Source organism: Melitaea cinxia, chromosome 17, assembly GCF_905220565.1.
Source record: "Melitaea cinxia chromosome 17, ilMelCinx1.1, whole genome shotgun sequence".
Lineage (NCBI taxonomy): Eukaryota > Metazoa > Arthropoda > Insecta > Lepidoptera > Nymphalidae > Melitaea > Melitaea cinxia.
This window is the reverse complement of record NC_059410.1, coordinates 13,047,337-13,066,328: the sequence shown is the minus strand read 5'-3', so window position 1 is coordinate 13,066,328 and position 18,992 is coordinate 13,047,337. Positions and strand designations below refer to the sequence as shown.

General features: G+C 32.0%; 2 protein-coding genes across 2 annotated transcripts; one reads left to right on the top strand and one right to left on the bottom strand.

Annotated features, from left to right (window-relative positions):
* The first annotated feature begins 149 nt into the window (after positions 1-149).
* On the top strand, positions 150-3,553 carry LOC123661621 (putative deoxyribonuclease TATDN1). Its single transcript, XM_045596577.1, has 6 exons — positions 150-303; positions 671-854; positions 1,181-1,384; positions 1,737-1,946; positions 3,207-3,373; positions 3,488-3,553. The coding sequence occupies exons 1-5, from the start codon at positions 150-152 to the stop codon at positions 3,310-3,312; spliced, it is 858 nt and encodes a 285-aa protein (XP_045452533.1). The 3' UTR covers positions 3,313-3,373; positions 3,488-3,553.
* Positions 3,554-5,030: 1,477 nt separating this feature from the next.
* Positions 5,031-17,191, bottom strand: LOC123661479 (transmembrane protein 214). Its single transcript, XM_045596433.1, has 10 exons — positions 16,881-17,191; positions 16,610-16,776; positions 15,860-16,142; positions 15,309-15,497; positions 13,113-13,321; positions 12,424-12,649; positions 11,890-12,032; positions 9,055-9,181; positions 6,680-7,076; positions 5,031-5,930 (listed from the first exon to the last, which is right to left on the bottom strand). The coding sequence occupies exons 1-10, from the start codon at positions 16,999-17,001 to the stop codon at positions 5,804-5,806; spliced, it is 1,989 nt and encodes a 662-aa protein (XP_045452389.1). The 5' UTR covers positions 17,002-17,191; the 3' UTR covers positions 5,031-5,803.
* Positions 17,192-18,992: the final 1,801 nt, after the last annotated feature.

The window sequence follows — 18,992 nt, the reverse complement described above, 5'->3', positions numbered from 1 at the left end:
ATAATTTCTAATGAGAAGAATGGCTTCGATAAGAAAATACATAGGTTAATTTACTTTAAATATATTTATTACAATAAGTTAATTTTGTATAGGTAATAACAATAAATAATTGTTTTGTTTAAGATATCGGCGCAAATTTGACCGATGAAATGTATCAAGGGATATACCATGGTTCTAAAAAACATGAGCCCGATTTAGAGATGGTTTTAAACCGCAGCTGGGCTGCTGGAATGGATAAAATGATTATCACCGGCGGTAGTCTCGTGGATAGCAAAAAGGCTATTGAACTCTCTGGTACTGACTGTAAGTTTATTTTAAATTTATTTTCCAAAAAATACTGAAATAAGTAATACTTAAATGGTACGATTTATTATACTCCAATCCTTTACCTACCATCCTCTTACCGATGACCCATGATCGACCCATCATCAAACGGCAATTAGCATCAAGAAATTCGTTGCTTGTAGTAATGATAGTTAATAAGTAGTCTTGTTACTAGTGCTTCGAACTTGTCTATATTATCCATTGCTTTATTAATTTTTAATTGTTTCAGTATTCCATTAAATTTGATCAAAAATTATACAAAAAAATCTTTATATATCTTCATAACAGAAAAGTTTCTACTCAGCAGTTAAAACTAAATAAAATTTAAGTGCAATATAATTTTCAGCACGATTATTTTCTACCGTAGGATGTCACCCAACACGATGTAATGACTTTGTTCAGGACTCGGACGCATATCTCAATGATCTTAGACAATTGATAAAAGAAAATAGAGACAAAGTTGTGGCAATTGGTGAATGTGGACTTGACTATGAAAGATTACATTTTTGTGTGAAGGATGTCCAACTAAAGTTAGTATGAATCGATGATCCATATGGATGCATTCTAATTATTTTATTTTACAACTAGACTTGCATATGAGTGTATAGCCGCACCCAATGGTAAGCAGTTAACATATAGATGCCTGCATCACCCAAACACATTGCAGAACCTAAACCTGGCCCTCCACAGAAGTTCCAGCCACCTTACTCACCACAGGAACACAACACCACTTGAGAACAATATTATTTAGCTGTGTGTATTATCTTCTGTAAGGTTGAGGTACTTCCCCAGACAGGATGAAGTTGATTTGTACGTTAGATTTTTTTTATTATGTGCCAACTATTTTTTTTTTTAGATATTTTGAATTGCAATTGCAACTGAGCAAAGAATTCCAACTGCCTCTGTTTCTTCATTGCCGAGCGGCGGCAGACGATCTTGTTGACATATTGAGCAGGAACAAGGAACATGTAATAGGTGGTGTGGTGCATTCTTTTGACGGATCGCAGGAGGCATTGGATAAGATTCTTAATTTAGACTTGTATATTGGTATCAATGGATGGTAGGTATATCATATTCATGTATAGTTTTATTTGATAATTTATTTCAATTTAAGAATAGAAGTTTTCTATTTCAGAAGAAAAAGTTGATACATAGATATGAAAGTTTCTTCGCTAATGTAAATTTATGTTAGTACTTTTTTAATAACTAAGATTTTCACTTAGTATTATCTAAATAAAAAATAAGATAGTCATTTATTATACTACATAGTTAAAAAGCATTAGTTTTAAAATTATTTATTTGCGAAACATCCTTTCACATTAATCTATTCTTTGATTTATACAAGTATTTTTTTATGGTTGTTATTATACAACTAACAGTGTAGTTTAGTATACTAAATATTTTAATTCTAGCTCACTCAGGACTAAAGAAAATTTAGAAGTAGCAGCTAAGATACCCCAGGACAGATTAATGATAGAAACAGATTGCCCGTGGTGTGAAGTGAAACCCACTCACCCTGGTTATAGCCATGTCATCACAAAGTTTCCCTCTGTCAAGAAGGAAAAATACTCTGTTGACTCAAATAATCAAGTAAAAGGGAGGAATGAACCTATAAATATTGTGTAAGTATAATTATATTCAATTTGATTTTATTATAGTTTAAAAAATTGTCATTGTTGACAATTTTTTGTCTTATATTTTTCAAGCTTTCATGGTAATTATTAATACTTTCGTTAAAACAAGACATACCATGATTATAATTTTGAGGTTTTCGATAATTCGGCGACGTTTTATATGACATTGATACAGAATAACAGCTCTTTATATTGTTCTACGCTATTCTATATTTATGCTTCAGCCTATAATATCCCACTTCTGGGCATAGGCCTCTTTCCCCATGTAGGAGAAGGATCAGAGCTTAATCCACCTCGCTGCTCCAATGCAGATTGGCGGATATACTCCCTACTATGAGTAACGATCGCTATCAGGTGTACATGATAACAACCGGGACCGACGGCTTAATGTGCTCTCCGAGGCACAGTGGGGAGACCCACAAGGACTGCACAAACACCCAGACCACGGCAAACACCTGTATAGCCAATACAAATGTTTGTCATGAGCGGGGATCGAACCCGCAACCGCCAACGCAACAGGTATAGTTCGCGTCATGTAAAAAGAACGCTGGCCTTGAAGCTGCGCAGAAGCGATTTATCGGTCTATTTGGTGGTACGGGGTAGGGGGACGGGAGTGTTTATCACTGTCGCATGCTTGCCGGTGTGCTATTGGTTGACAGCGGTTGACAGTTCGACGTCGACTCAAATTATTATCGCGCACAAAAGTTTTAAATTACAAAATTCTCCATTTACTATTTATTTCACTAAAAAACAATTATCAATTTATCATTTTAAACACATAAAACCTATTAAGATACGAATATCGAGAGTACAGATAATTATTATTTTTGAATACGACATTTCAATAACTAAAAAAATTTGTTATTGCTTTTGTTTAAAAAAAAATTGTGATTTTGTAAAGTGATAATTATTATACTTATTTAGTCCGAATTATTCGCACTTGTATTTCTAGTATTTTTTAATGTACCTACCAATAACCATTATACGAAGCCGCGAGTGAAAGCCTAATTAAAAAATAAAACAGTAGTACTTGTGCGCGAGTATACCCATGCGCAAACGCACCCCCTCCAGTTTCTTTCAGCGTTCTTTTTACATGACGCGAACTATACAATCCATGGCTGTAACCGTTGCGCCAACGCGGCGTCTATTCTATATTTAATGAATCTCAACTATCCCGTTTAAATGAAAGTCATATCTTGATTTAAAAAATGAGTCAATTAATGGCTTTAAAACATTATTTTGTTTTAGGCAAGTTCTGGAGATACTGTCTGCAATAAGAAAAGAAAATATCGATGAACTAGCAGATGCCATTTATAAAAACACAAACAAATTGTTCTTTAGTAATAAGTATTAGTTCGATAGTAGTTGACTATTTATCAGCCATATTTTTAATATTTATTTGAATTGTATACATTTAGAACTTCGGCTTGTCCGGATAAGCTCTTGTGAGTTTTTGTGGCAGGCTTATGTATAAGTTTTAACTATGTGTTTTTTTGTATTTTGAACAAATAAAAAAAAAAAAAAAAAAAAAAACTTTTTTTAGCATTGAAATAAAGGTAGCATTGTTTATCAAATATAATATTTCAATTTCTTAACTAGTTCTTTTATTTACACGTGCTCATTTTTGGTTTCCATAATTTAATTAAGACCGTCTTGCTATTTTAGAACACATTGTAGGAAATCTTATTCTGTGTTAAATTGATTCATTGTTTCAGGAAACGTTTTGTAGTTGTTAACCTTTAGTTAGGCGAGCTAAAAAAATAACGTTTGTGGTCGCGCGGGGTGATGTCACATAATAAACACTATAGGTAATATATAACAAATTTTAATTATTCTAACTAATAAGTAAACACTTATTAGTTTGTATAATTTTAGAAAATAGTATAGGTAGTAAGGGACATTAAAAGTAAAAAGGCATCTACGCATTCTAATTTATGTTTTTATCGGTTTTTAACCGACTTCCAAAAAAGGAGGAGGTTCTCAATTCGACTGTATTTTTTTTTATGTATGTTACATCAGAACTTTTGACCGGGTTGACCGATTTCGACAATTTTTTTTTTAATCGAAAGGTGGTGTGTGTCAATTGGTCCTATTTGAATATATTTGAGATCTGACAACTACTTTTCGAGTTATATCTAATAATGCGTTTTTACTTGACGCTTTTTTCGTCGACCTATGTTGTATTATACCGCATAACTTTCTACTGGATGTACCGATTTTGATAATTCTTTTTTTGTTGGAAAGAAGATATCCCTAGTTTAGTACCATGATAAGGAAACCAGGATCTGATGATGGGATACCAGATAAATCGAGGGAAACTTGAAAATCCGTAATAACTTTTTACTGGGTGTACCGATTTTAATAATTTTTAATTTAATCGAAAGCTGATGTTTGTATGATGATCTGATAACTACTTTTTGAGTAATCTTTGATAACGCGTAGTTACTTGACTATTTTTTCGTCGATCTATGTTGTATTACTCGTCGATGTAATTGAAGTCGGTTTTTTTTTCGTTTGCGAGCCAACACAATTATTTTTAAAAAAATGCCTTTTTTAAGACAAATATAGTAACAAAATTATCGTCGTAGCAGAAAAAACTGAAACTAATTAATAAAATAAATACGTAGTATATGGTTAACACGAGCAAATAATATAAGAAGCCGTCCACAAAATACGTCATAAATATTACGATTTGGGATCGCTTTCTTTAACACTCTTACACATTCATTGTCTCTAGCAAATATAACGTCACAAAAACTAGCCCTCCCTACTACCTATAAAAGATGTTTGTCAATTGTCATAAAAAAAATATATATATATATATAAGATCCTCTTGTTTGCAAACTTATTTTATTTTGAGCCCCTAATAGAGATGAAAATTTGAAATAAGCACTTCTAATTTTTATGAAAAAAACATTGCGCTTACATAGTAATAAACAGTTTTACTCTATAAAAATTGATAAAATAAAATAAAAAAATATTTAATATTCTTTAAGTATTCACGTGAGAAACTCATAGAACAATATGCGTCTGTCAAATACAAATGTATCTTAATTAAAATAAAACAACATAGAAATTCATCCCTCTATAATTTCAATTCAGTATTCACATTAAAACACACGAACCTTCATCAACACAAATAAATACACTACAAAAACTTATTAACATCTTACTTTTCACAAAATAAAAGTTATAGCAAAGAGGACTTATATTATTAAATTATTGCCAAATTAATTACGATTTCAAAATGCATCTGAAGGAATGTATTTATTAAAATACTGACATTTTGTTGCGATACAGCCTTAATTGTCATGTTTGTTCTAACCACTAATTATGATATAGGACAAAAAATTGCTTTTATTGTGATGAATGAAATGGTTCATTTCGTTGTATACATAATTTATACTTGATTTATTAGTTATCTACATATAAATGCACAATGAACAAGTTTAAGAAATAGATGTATGAACAATCATAGCTTTGTTTAAAATAAAGATATATAAACAAATTTGACTTGATTTTAATTTTTTTTTTTATAGAATATATCATGTAATTAACATTTTTTACATATTGTATTGAATTAAAATGTTTATTTATAAATACAATTCCCATTTTAATTTAAAAAAAAACAATCATTTTTAGTGGTCACAAATTATTGTGTTAATAATAAACAACGTAAACTCGTAACTACTGAATTTCAAATTAAACGAAATTATTTGTAACTTATTTACTAAAATTATTGTGTGAGATTAACAAATGAAAGACTGAAGCTAACTGGCACCCCTGAAAAATAAATCTTTTACAGCATTCGACAAAGTCTTTCGCTTCACAACACACATTTAGCTTCAGGGTATCTCTGAGTATAAGTCTACTTGTTTCCTGAACCAATGGAAGTACGATGACATGTGGGTTCGAGTAGCATTCAGAGCCAACTGTGTCTTGTTTTGAAGGATTTCTGGTGCCCATTCTCCACTAAAAGACAAAAAACAATTATTTAAATGTTGTCATAATAATAAATATCATAGTCTGCCAATTTCTAACGCTGGTTGCTATAATCTATAATATAAAAATGAGTCGCTGAATGTGTTGCTAAGCGCAAAACTCGAGAACGGTTGGACCGATTTCGCTAATTATTTTTTTAAAATATTCCTTGAAGTACGAGGATGGTTCTTACGGAGAGAAAAATTCTAAAAAAAAAATAAAATTTAAATTTCCTGAAAAAGTCTAAAAACAACACTTTTCTATACTCCCATACAAAAGATTTGTGATAATACTTAAAAGTCAATTTGAACTTTAATACCATACGATAAAGTTTGTGTTAGGCGATACGAAGTTCGCCGGGTCAGCTAGTAGGATAATAAAATATTCATCTCAGAATTTATTCTAAAATTTTTTTCTGCAAAAAAATGTTTGGACCATCTGATGCTAAGTGGTTATGTTTATATTTTTTTACATGATAAGTAATTACATATCATATAGCTACTAAAGTCTTCTCTGAAACACGCTTCATCTTATGGTATAAATATTATTCCGATCAGTTCAGTAGTTTTCACAGTATAACCAAACAATAAAAATCAGCTCTCATTTATTACTATAGATTTATTTACTTTCCTTTACTAATGCTAGAAAATTTCAGACTACTATTGTTCTTACACATATCACAAAGAAATGAAATAAAGTGTACATAACACACAAAATATTGATAGAAATAGAAAACTTACACAAACACTTTCGTCTTAAAATACTCTAGTGTGACTTGGTAATAATCGTTCGAATATTTCTTGATAGTTGTGTACCCACTAACAACGTAACTCTGTATGGTATCTATGACACCTGGAGCGTACTGGTCTATAGTAGCCACCACTACTGGTGTCTTCTCGACAACATAATCTTTCATATTGCCATATAAAGATCCCATTTTCTTGCCAGCTACTATGACAAGTTCCTTTGAAAGTTGTGCGTAAGGGGCGCAAGTTTCAACTGTTGTGGCATAGTAAATTGGTACATTTGTTTCCAGCCATAAGTAACCCCGAGCTGAAGTAGATAACGTCTTTCTCCATGCATGCTGACTCTGTTCAAGGATACCAAGATCATTCAGGAGTTTTCCTGTTGCACTTTCTGTAATAAAAGCAAAATAATTTAAAATCTATTTTAGCAAAATTTATTTCACAATTATGATTATTAAATTTTTGGTATGGTAACAATGCACAAATTAATACAAACTCATACCATATTTCTAAATTTGTCTTAAAATGGAAATAGAGAACAAAGTGCAAATTAAATCTAACCATCAACATAGTTGCTTTGTTTACATTAAAAAGTCACATATAAACTGAAATAAATTAATAATAGTATTAGATAAATCTACACTAATATTATAAAGGTGAAGAGTTTGTTAGTTTGGACTGACGATCTATGTAAAATTGTCGGTGTAGACTGGATGGGGATTACAGAAAACTGGAATGCCTATCGTGATCTTGGGGGGGCTAGTTCAGCAGTGGACTGGGATAGGCTGAAGTGATGATGGTGATAATGATGAAGAGTTTGTTTGTTTGTTTGAACACACAATTTCAGGAATATTTTTAACAGTCTTGGAATTGAAAAACTTTGTGTTGGATTACCCATTTACCAAGGAAGGCCACATAATATTTTCATATATTTTTTCCTCAAATTAACGCAAATGAAACCTTGGGGCAAGGTGATGTTTATATATTCATAATTAAATGTAACATTGTGTTTTTTTTTAAACAAACATGATAAAAAGTGATAGAGTGCAACACAGTAAGTAAAGTCAATAGGTTAAACAGCCAATATCTAATCTAGTGTTCATTTTCTAAATGGATCTCCTTTATCTGTGTGATAAATGAAATTGTTCAACAAGTTTAACGATGCTTGTGTATCATTATCGGTGCATTCTATTGATTAATTGAATAGGACTATTTTTTGGTAAAAAAATCCACATAATTTGTGTATAAAATAGTCATACGTAAATAAATAAATTAAATAAGTCAAATAAAATAATAATAGCTATGCATATAGCTACATTAAAAATTATTTAAAACAACAAACAGAAAATTTTAGATATAAGAATTTAAATCTAGTAGTAAAATTTTTCCAGCATAAATATTAAATTAGTTATTACTAGAATTTGCATAGATCTATCAGACTTGTTTTTAGCAAATATCTGACCTTGATCAATGTTATTTACTATGAATCTTCAATTATGAATATTTTATTTCATGATTGAATTTTTGATTTTGATTTGATCAAGCAATAACTAGTTTTGTTAAATTTAAACCTAAAAATTATTGTAACTACTTTTTTGTTTCATTAGTTTTTAATAAATAATAATGAATCTTGATAGTGATAAATATCATCATCTTATATATAAAATCCTCGTTTCACAATAGTTAAAATACTCCCCCTAAACGGCTGGACCAATTTTTATGAAATTTTGTGTACATATCTGGTAGGTCTGAGAATTGGCCAACTACTATTTTTCATACCCCTTAGTTACAAGGGGGAGGGGGGATTAAGAAGGTTAACAATATATATGGTAAACAATGTTTTACGCGGTCAGCTAGTATCTATATAAATACACTGTACACTGTTGTATTTTTCTTTGTAAAATAAATTTAAAAAGAAATTAATGGGAAAATGTGTCGCTGAATGCAAAACTTGAGAAATATCCTGTTCCAATGTACGTTTAATTATTATTTTTAAAATATTGTATGTATTTAGTCACTCGATTTATTTCCTGCACAGTCTGGGTTTTCTGTTGACTAGAAACAACCAATCCGAATCGAGTGCGCCATAGTGTTGTTAGTATTTTTCAATTAAAGATTCGGAAACAGTGGACGAGGATCTTTCGATTACCAGAGCAAGAAGCCAATGCTGATCTACTCCGTAATTATTTATTGCAGTGTTAGAATAAAGTAACATCAGTCAATTATACCAGTTGTTAAATCGGTTGTGATGCTTCTGGTATGGCACACATCTAGGCACAGTTTACCATATCTACTTACTATCAAGAAAACCATAAACTTGTTTGGTACAACTTGTGTATGTAAAAAAAAGAAAAACAACCAATACTTACTAGGAAAATTGCCATTAACCCTTGAAACATCATATGAAATCAGTCCAGCGATACCAACCAGCAGGAAGAAGCTGGCCCATAGCCAAGGGAACTTTCTAGTACTGGTGGTCATGTTGTCTAGAATACCCTGAAAACAGTTAACATGTTTCATTGCTAGAATTTTCACAGCCAAATTTATGAAACATACATGATGAACTTCAGTCTCACAAATATTGCTACCCGATTATGGCAAAGCCAAAGGGACCCTCCCTTTAGCTTTTTTATAATTTAGTGAACAGTGGTCCTTAAAAAAAGTATTTTTTTTTATACAATGATAAACTTGCGTTTGACCACTATTTCACCTGATGATAAGTGAAAATGCGGTCTAAGATGGAGCACGCTTACCTAGAAGTAACCTATTCACTCGCGACTTTAAGATCTCCAGGTTATAGTTTTCCGGAAACACAGACGCTGGTAGAGAGTTCTATTTTTTGGCCGTACGGATCAAGAATGTACTAGCGAATCGCTTAGTACGTATAGGGGGAATCTCAACCATATAAGGGTGGCTTAACGCAGAGCGTCTGGTTGTACGATGGATGGAATACGATGGTGCATCATCACCAATGAGCCTTCTGGCTCATTTCTCAATTGACTTAAGAAGCTCCAGATGAGAGCCATTCCAATTGAGAGCCATCCCAGAAGAGAGCAGTACTCCATGCATAATCGAACTTGCGTTTGATATAAATTTAGAAGCTGTTCCGGAGTGAAGTACTGTCTCACCTTCAAGAGGACGCTCAGTTTTTTGGCAGCTGTTTGAGCCTTTGCCTCTATGTGTAAGCCAAAATTGAGCGTAGATGACAAAGTAACGCCAAGAAGCTCCAGGTGGCCGGTTATGGGCACGAGCACATCTCGGAAAGAGGGAGTCAGATGAAAAGGACTCCGCTTTGCCGAAAAGAGACACACCTGGGTCTTAGAGGCGTTAAACTTGACCGGGTTTGTGTCACCCCATTCAGAGACAGCTTTAAGGGACAAGTTCTGAATCATGGCTTCCCTCAGCGACTGGATCTCAGACCCACTCGCTCGTCCGTCGGACATGTAACACTTGACAACGGTGCTGTCATCTGAATACCCAAAGGTTATAAGCAGGTCGTTTATGTGCAGCATGAATAGCGGTGCCGAGAGTATAGACCCCTGAGGGACCCCGGCATTGATGGTATCAAAATCTTTTTGTTGAAATTGTAGAAAATAAAAAAAAATATCTCATCTATCCATCCATTCTACAAACAACCATCCATCAAACAAAAACAACTTATTTTAGTAATGTCATACTACACATCACAGAAATATAAACACAATAAGAATTTTATCAGTGAAGGTTTGTCCTTACTGGAAATAATTAAACTAATTAATTTTATAATATTAACAGAACATTATAACAGCCGGAAAATAGCCTCACCACAGTACAATTATATTGTGTTGATAAATTCACTAATTGCATACATATACCAGTAATTATTTGGGTTTTAATCATTAAAGAGGATTAAGGAAAGGTAATCAGAATTGATAAGTTACAGACTGGGAGTCTAGAAAAAACATGAATGAGACAGAAATTGGGTTTCATCTATAGAATGACACAATATTGTAAATAATTTCATTTAGGAATGTCTTTAAAGTTTTTTATTTAAAATTTTAGTCCTAGCCTAGATTAGTTACGTAAATTAAATTTATGTAAGTTTAATTTAAAGCAATATAAAATAACATTTTTTATGAGTAAATTCATATGAACTGCATGTTGACGTCAGTTATAAATTAATGTTACTAATGAGAACAATTATTTTTGATTACAATAAATAAATCAAAAATATTTTACATTACTCTTAGCCATAGCCATAAAACAATTTTTATCACTGCTTTTAATGACCAAATAGACTACGTAATAAAAATAATAGATGTAAGTACACAAATTTAGCTTTCTTATTAGATTCTATTACACAACGGATTAAGAATGAATATAATTATATGAATATTACAACATCATTACGATTAATTTCCCAATGGAATTTTTATACAAAAAAACTGCGCGCTACTTACGCACCTTGTTTAGAAAACAAACGATGTTTGTGTATATAAATGTATCCTAAGAAAAACAATCTATTTGCTTTGTATCCGAAAATAAGAAGCAAGTCTCCCACTAAGTTCGATTAACGGATGTAACACGTCAAAAGTTAACTATTATTCTGAATATACCTACGGCGCGAAAGACGTACGTAGATAAGTCGTAAATCTTGTTTCGACTATGAAAAAGGTACTTTTAGTTGACGTACGTTGCTCAAAATGCGGTACGCCCATAAAATGCTATGGAAACTTTCGCGATATACTCGTAACGGATACACAAAATGATTTTTCGTACTTACTTTTAAATATTTATGAACAAGATGTATATAAATTTACAGATAAAACAACTTAATTCGTTCGTATTTCTTTATCAAGAAAAAAGAAACAAATCAATTTCGATCGACACTCTACACAAACGTCCAATTCGATTACTTTTGGCATTGAAACTAAATAATGGTGTGACCATACGAAAAAAAAATAATTGCCTAAGTATACCATACTCAACATTTTTTAATTACCATTTATTATTTAACATTGATAAAGAGCAGTAGTGATAAGTTTAAAAATAAACCTTGCTTTTTTTATCGCTTAAATATAGTTATAAAATAAAACAAACAAGTATTATTGCACATTGTGACAGCTTTACAAGTGAAGAAATATAAACATAGCGAATATCATAATTAAATCTATATTTATCAGTCAAATCAATTAAAAAAATATATAAATAATTATATAACTAACCTGGCATATTTTTTTGGTTTTAACAACTGTCTCGTCCTTTTTCTTGCCTTTCAGTGTGTCTCCACATACTTCCATGTATTGCATTAATGTCACTTTCAATGATTTCATATTTAATCTCGGACTTGCTCTATCCCAATTCTCATCTTATAAAGAAAAATAATTTTTACTGCTTTTTTTTTATTTCTTTTAAATATAATTTTGTAAGTATTTTATTAACTATGCTTTATTAACAGGATAGGATACAGGATTTTTCAAAATCTGGAGTAGCCTGACTAGAGAAGTACCTTAACCTTACAGAAAATCACAGTCAAATAATACTGCTTTCAACTTTTCAAACAGTGTTGTGTTCTTGTTGTAAGGTGACCAGTTGATTGGGGATAGGGTCAGCAACATGCTTCTGGTGCTTTTGATGTTGCAGGTCTATAAGCTACGGTAACCACATACCATCAGGTGACTGTACAGTGTGTGGTGGCAGTACTCTTGTTTACCGACCTACTACTTTTAACAAATACCTTATTCACTTTTGCTACTTACTTATATGCTCTATCAAGGTAGCTGACTGTTTACTGCATTTATGGAAGAGTTGTCTCCATGTCATATTGCAAGAATCATCTAGTTCCAAACATTCAATTAAGCTGTCTAATATGACTTCATTATAGGGGTCCACGTTTGACCCACTAAGATATTGGTTAGGTAGTTTCTTCATTAGCTGGTTGAATGCCACTTGTAACTTGTTGCCGCTATTCTTGAAGTACATTTCCTGTGGTAAAAGTTTTAACCAGTTCTATTAGCCAGTAAATCTATACAAATAAATAAAATTGGAGTGTCTGTTTGTAATGTTAAAATAACCACTTTTTACTAAATACATATGGATGTATACACGGTACATGTATCAAAATAACATTTTATGTCTGTCTGTCTGTCTGTTTGTTTGTTCCGACTAATCTCTGAAACGCCTGGACCGATTTTGACGTGACTTTCATTGGCCAGATAGCTGATATAGTAAGGAGTAACTTAGGCTACTAACTAACTAACTAACTAACTTTTATTTTAGAAATTTATTTAACTTTTTTGTTAAATTCCACACGGATTACGTCACAGGCACAGCTAGTGTTAAAATATACTAGATAAGTCTTTAATGTTCAGATAGTAGGATTTTTGACGCAAAGCGCTTTAAATTATAACGGGAAAAAGATTTTTACTAACAATATAATCATAATTACCTTAAGTTTAAATAATTGACTGGTAAGATCGCTTGACAGATCCTTTGAGAGAGCATTCTTTTTATTGTTAACCATGTCCAACATAGCGAAATATTTTTCTTGTGTCACTTTTTCGTCTTTATGTAGGTCTAGCAAAATATTTAAGTATGTTATCACGTACTTAGAGTAATTCTTTAGTTCCATGAGGGGAAGGAATACATCATTCCAGACTGAAAAAAATGTATAATAAATATCTTAACATACACAAAATTATAATGAACCTGTTTTTAGGAATTGACAATAAAGTTGTTTAAAAATAATAGAAGAATTATTTTAATAAAATATCCAATAATATAATGTTTTTTTTTTAACAGACTTAAAAAAAACGAAGGAAATTCTCAATTTGACTGTATTATATAGTATAAAGGTGTTAACTTGCTAACAACATCCGCTCTGGTGTAGTGGTGTGTGTAGTCACCTAAAAGATCGACGGTTTGTGGGTTCGATTCTCGCTCGGGATGGTATTGGTATTTATACATATATTTCCTTCCAGTTTGTATGTTCTTGTGGGTCTCCCCACCGTGCTTCAGAGAGCAGGTTAAGCCGTTGGTCCCGGTTGCTATCACAAAGACGATAGCGATCGTAACTCATAGTAGGGAACATATTCGCCAATCCGCAGTGGAGCAGCATAATGGATTAAGCTCCAATGGACGCTTATAGTGGAACGCCCAGTGATACGCCCAGCAGTGGAATTTTACAGGCTAAATTTTAACTTATTTTACTTAAGAGTATAATTTTACTGCAGCACCTATCAAATCATAATGTTATCTTAATGGTTAAGACAATGCAGTATTCAATTAAAGTATAAAATAAATTTCTTATCTTTTCCAAAAGCAAAATTATTGTATACATGACAATATGAACTTACATAATTTACTAACAAAATTTTTCAACAGCTATATGAATGTTTAATTTTTAGCTTTAGTCCAAGGCCAATTAAAATAAAACAATTTTTTTTTACCCCTTGATAGTGAGATGTTAAATAAAAGTCAAAAAATTAGTAATTAAACTTACAAGTCACAGAAATACAGGTTATCTAACTTGGGAGTTTACTAGACGATAAAAGATAAGGCCAAGTGTGTCAAGAAAGTATAAAATGGTGGTATAGAGTTTAAAACGACGTTATCTTTGCTTTTACTTTAATAAACAGAAAATAGTAATAATAAAATTAAGCTAAAGGATGTATGCCATTTTTACATGTATGCCATTTTTACATGTATGCCATTTTTACATGTATGAGATACAAAAAATTTCAATAAAACTTTTCTCTCTAAAATGTTACTATACTAAAGAGGTTTTAATCACGAATTATTAAAAATCTGAATCTTAAGTGGATTAAACTGCACCCAAATGTGTGTAATATAATAATAATAATAATGTGTGTTAAACATGGTCGTGATATTATAAATTCAGATAGGTATTTTATACATAAGACTGTCTGTTTGTTCAAAAAACTATTGGATATAAAAATACACTAACAAATGAAACCTATAAAATATAAGATTAATTATTAAGATTTATTATTATTGATGCCCGTGCAATACAAAGTAATTGGGCTGTTTGACTATCATACTCCATTTTTTTTTTTTTTTTTTTTACTAAATATATATGTCATTAGTACAGGTCATTGATTGCTCGTCTGGTTAGATGAGACCTTGTAAAATGTAAGGATCCTAGAGGTTTGAGCACTTGCAAAATTTGCAGTGGATACCCCTCTCAGAAATCAGGTGCTTTAAAGAGTGTAAGACACACTGTGAGCAATTAAGTGAGAAGCGTTTATTTACTACCATCAAAATTTCAACAGGATTTAATTCTTCAGCTAATGCATTAATTTTTCAAATTTAGCAGATACTGTGTCACCAATGTGATAAGGAAAGGAAAAGGCATAGAAAAAAATATCTTTGGTATGGTCATTACTAACACAAACAATAAAAATACTATAATAAATGATTCACACTCAGCGGTTCCTACTAGGATTTATTCTGGAGTGGAGGAGTACGGAAACACACAATACAATAGCATAAATGCCAAGACCACAGCAAAGATCTGTATGGCTGATACAAGTGTATACCATCTGCGGGGATCGAACACACACACGCAGCCATAAAATAGTGTTATGACTTTACGCTAACATATTTATACATTGATACAATATACCTTTAAATCCAACAGCAAAGTTTTCTACTCCACCCTGTCCTAATGCCCAAAGCAAAGAGAGGCAAATTGGTGGTCTGTTTTGATACGAGTTTCTAAGACTGATAATCTTCTGTATGGAGGCCACGCAGAATTCGGGGTTATCTCTGGCCAGCATTTGAAGTAATAATCTATGTCCATGAGCAGGCTGACCTGATAAAAAATATAACATACTTTTACAAGTAATACAGTTTCACAACAACCATGAAGCCATATGAAATATCATTTAGGAGTAATTTTCAAATCTTTATTATATTAAAAAAAAAAGTTTTCAATTTAACATCACAATGATACATACTTTTTTATTTTAGTCATAATAGAAACAATGACTGAGTTGGAAACAACATTTATAACTGATTGCTTCAGCCTGTAACATCCTACTAATAGGTAAAAGAACTTTATCTGTGTTATAATACAAAAAAAGTATTAAGCAACTTACTTAAAATATTGTTAAATTACTACTATATTTTCAATGACCTTTGTCAAGTTAATAATAATAAATATTGCATACAAACCTCTACTCATGTCATTGGCTAAGGCAGTGAGTGTAATATCAAAAAATAACTGATCATCCTGCCAACCTGCATCTTCCAGCAATTTCTTTAATATAATTTTTACATCATCTGGTATAGCAGAAAGTGGGTAGTTTGGATGATAGTTAGAGAAGGTTGGGTCATCAATTTCAATTTGTATTTTTGAATTTAGAAAATTGGCAACTTCTTTCAACCAAACCAGGGGTGCATTAGAAAATCTAACTTTATTCGTAGTTATAATGCTGGCCAACTCAGTTAGGTCAATCTACAAAAAAGGAAATAATTGATTATCTGTACAAAAAAATAATAATAATTCAATACCTATTTCTATATATTTACATAATTGTTACAATCATTTTTATATAACCAGTCATTATTTTATCACTGAACATTGTGTAACAACAGTTTACGTTCTTTTTAAATCAAGTGAAAGTACTGAGTACCAACATGATTCATATATTATTTATATTTTATAAGTATCCATATATAAAAAAATAAAAAAACAAAATATAATAAATTTATTAATTATACTATATTACTTTATCTAAGCCTTTAAAAATAAAAGCAGTATGTCATGTAGTTGTTTTTCTTTTGAATATTATGTAGCAGTACTTATAAGAGTAATAAATATGTGTATTAGAGAAATATAGGTAGAGAGTACTTAAGAGAGTGATAACAGTATCCTTATATCCTGTACTAGAATACAGAGTAAAAAGTTTTTATTCAACTTACTTCATAAACAGCATCTTCTATATATTTAGGTTTAGGCTTAGTGGGCTCGGATTTTTTATCTTGCTTTTTATTTTTCTTTTCTCCGCCCTTCTTTTGCTCCTTTGGCGGCTTACTGGTGTCATCGATCTCCATACCAGCATAGTAAGACTTTATCGGCGAATGAGGTACTGAAAAATAACATGATAAGCCATAATATGAAAAGTGTATAAGGAAAAATTAACCAATACAATTTAAATAAATATAAATCGCAATTCAATGTTATTTGATTTACCAATATCTTCAAGTTTTGTTCCGTTTTTAGTCGGCTTTTTCTCGTCATCTTTAGGGTTTTTAACTTTACCGTTTTGAGCCTTCTTACTTTTTCCAACAACTTCCCATTGACCGCTCGACATATTTAAGCAGTTTTAAAATATTAATGAATTATTTTGTTGTAGATACAGAGAAAGCGACAAGATTCGGCAAAAACAAAGCAAAAACGTCAAACTGAAAACTGAAGTATATTCTCATTGGCTTCCACTTGGACAAAACGTGGCATTGGGTTTAGTGCACACGATTGCATTTCATAGAGTTGCATCACTTAGACTTAGAGGAATAAAAGCAAATCTCGAACAAAAGAATTAAAACCCAAGATTAATATTTACGTACTTATAAGAGTATAAATTATAATATAAAAGTAAAATATAATATTGATTTTTTAAAAATCGGTAAATAACGATTTTTGAAGTTTAGATTTAAAAACGTAAATCGTAATTCGTAACTGTCAGAAGATGCTAAAAATTGTACGATTCTCTATGCTCCATGATACGATTGTACCAGCGTGACCAGATTTAGTAGATTTCTACTTTTATGGTAGATTTCTAGTTACCGAGATCATTTACTGTGTGGCTACGGTACTAAAGAATATTGCCACCCCTTTTTTCCCGTAGGTGTCGTAAGAAGTGACTAAGGGATAGCAGAGTTCCGCTACCACCTTGGAACTTGAGGGGCCGACCGGTGGCGGGATGGCAATCGGTTGCTGGCTTTGAAATGCACAGGCCGAAGACGGGCAGCAGCGTCTACGGTGCGACAAAGCCAGTACTACGGTCACCAACCAGCCTGCCCAGCGTGGTGACTATGGGCAAAACACATGAATTCACGTTATTTTTGGCGTAAACTTGTGAGGCCTATGTCCAGCAGTGGATTGTATAGGCTGTAATGATGAGATCAGTATCTACTAGGTAAAATATATTTGGTATACTTTGGTAGATTTCACGCTTTTCAACTATTCTGGTACTTTTTTCTTTCTTAAGGCAAACCTCTCGAAAAAATGCGGGCTATTTCCCTTTTTATTGAATGGATCGTTACTATCTTTTTCTAATATTAATTGTTCGAGGGGGAAAGCTGTTGGGGGAATCCAACAGCTTTCCCCCTCGAACAATTAATGAAAAACATGTCTTGGCAAACGCAGTGTGGGACGTCCTCCGGCCCGTTGGACCGACGATCTACGTAAGATTGCCGGTGTAGGCTGGATGAGAATTGCGGAAGACCGGGATGTGTGGCGCGAACTTGGGGAGGCCTATGTCCAGCAGTGGACTGCGATAGGCTGAAGTGAGTGAATGTATTGAAAAAAAATTGATTAAGTAGGTATATCTTTAATTTTTATTTTTTTCGTAACCATTCATGCTATGAGCCAATAATGTAAAAGTTACCGATTTATCGGTCGAACTCGCGATTTTGTTGAATATACCGGTGAAACGATTTTAGGGTATAATCTCCCGATTAACTCTACTTTAGCACATGAAACTTAAATTATATGAATTTTCAGGTTTGTAACACTGTTTGTACCTAAATTTAACAGTACATAATATATAGTACTTCCAGAGGCATTTTATATGAGCCTCTAATTAAACAAGCCAATTTAAGCTGTATTTTATAGGTACTAATGAATGCATATTATTGGCGTTGGAATGTAGAGGCTTCCCACAGTTATTAATTCCGAGTGAAACACAAAATTTCAATAAAAAGTAGAATGGGTGTTAAAGGAAATTAATGGACTCAAACAGCTTTATGACAATGTTACCCAACATAAAGAAGAAGAACATAACTGGATCACAATTTAAAAATAGCTATATTTCTGTAGATTTTAATTTCATGTAATAAACATTGATTTATCTAATTTGTGATGTTTTCTTTGTTCATCATATTGTTTTATCGTTATAATCAAGAGAACAATATTAGGGCTCATCGTTGTAACATAACAGCGAATAAATGTAGTAATAGATTTTTAGTGTTTTCTCGTTCTCTTTTGGTAGAATTTAGTAGTTTTTAACCTACACAAGCAGTAGATTCGTTAAATGAAATCTGGTCACACTCGATTATACCTACTACATTATTTGACTATTTG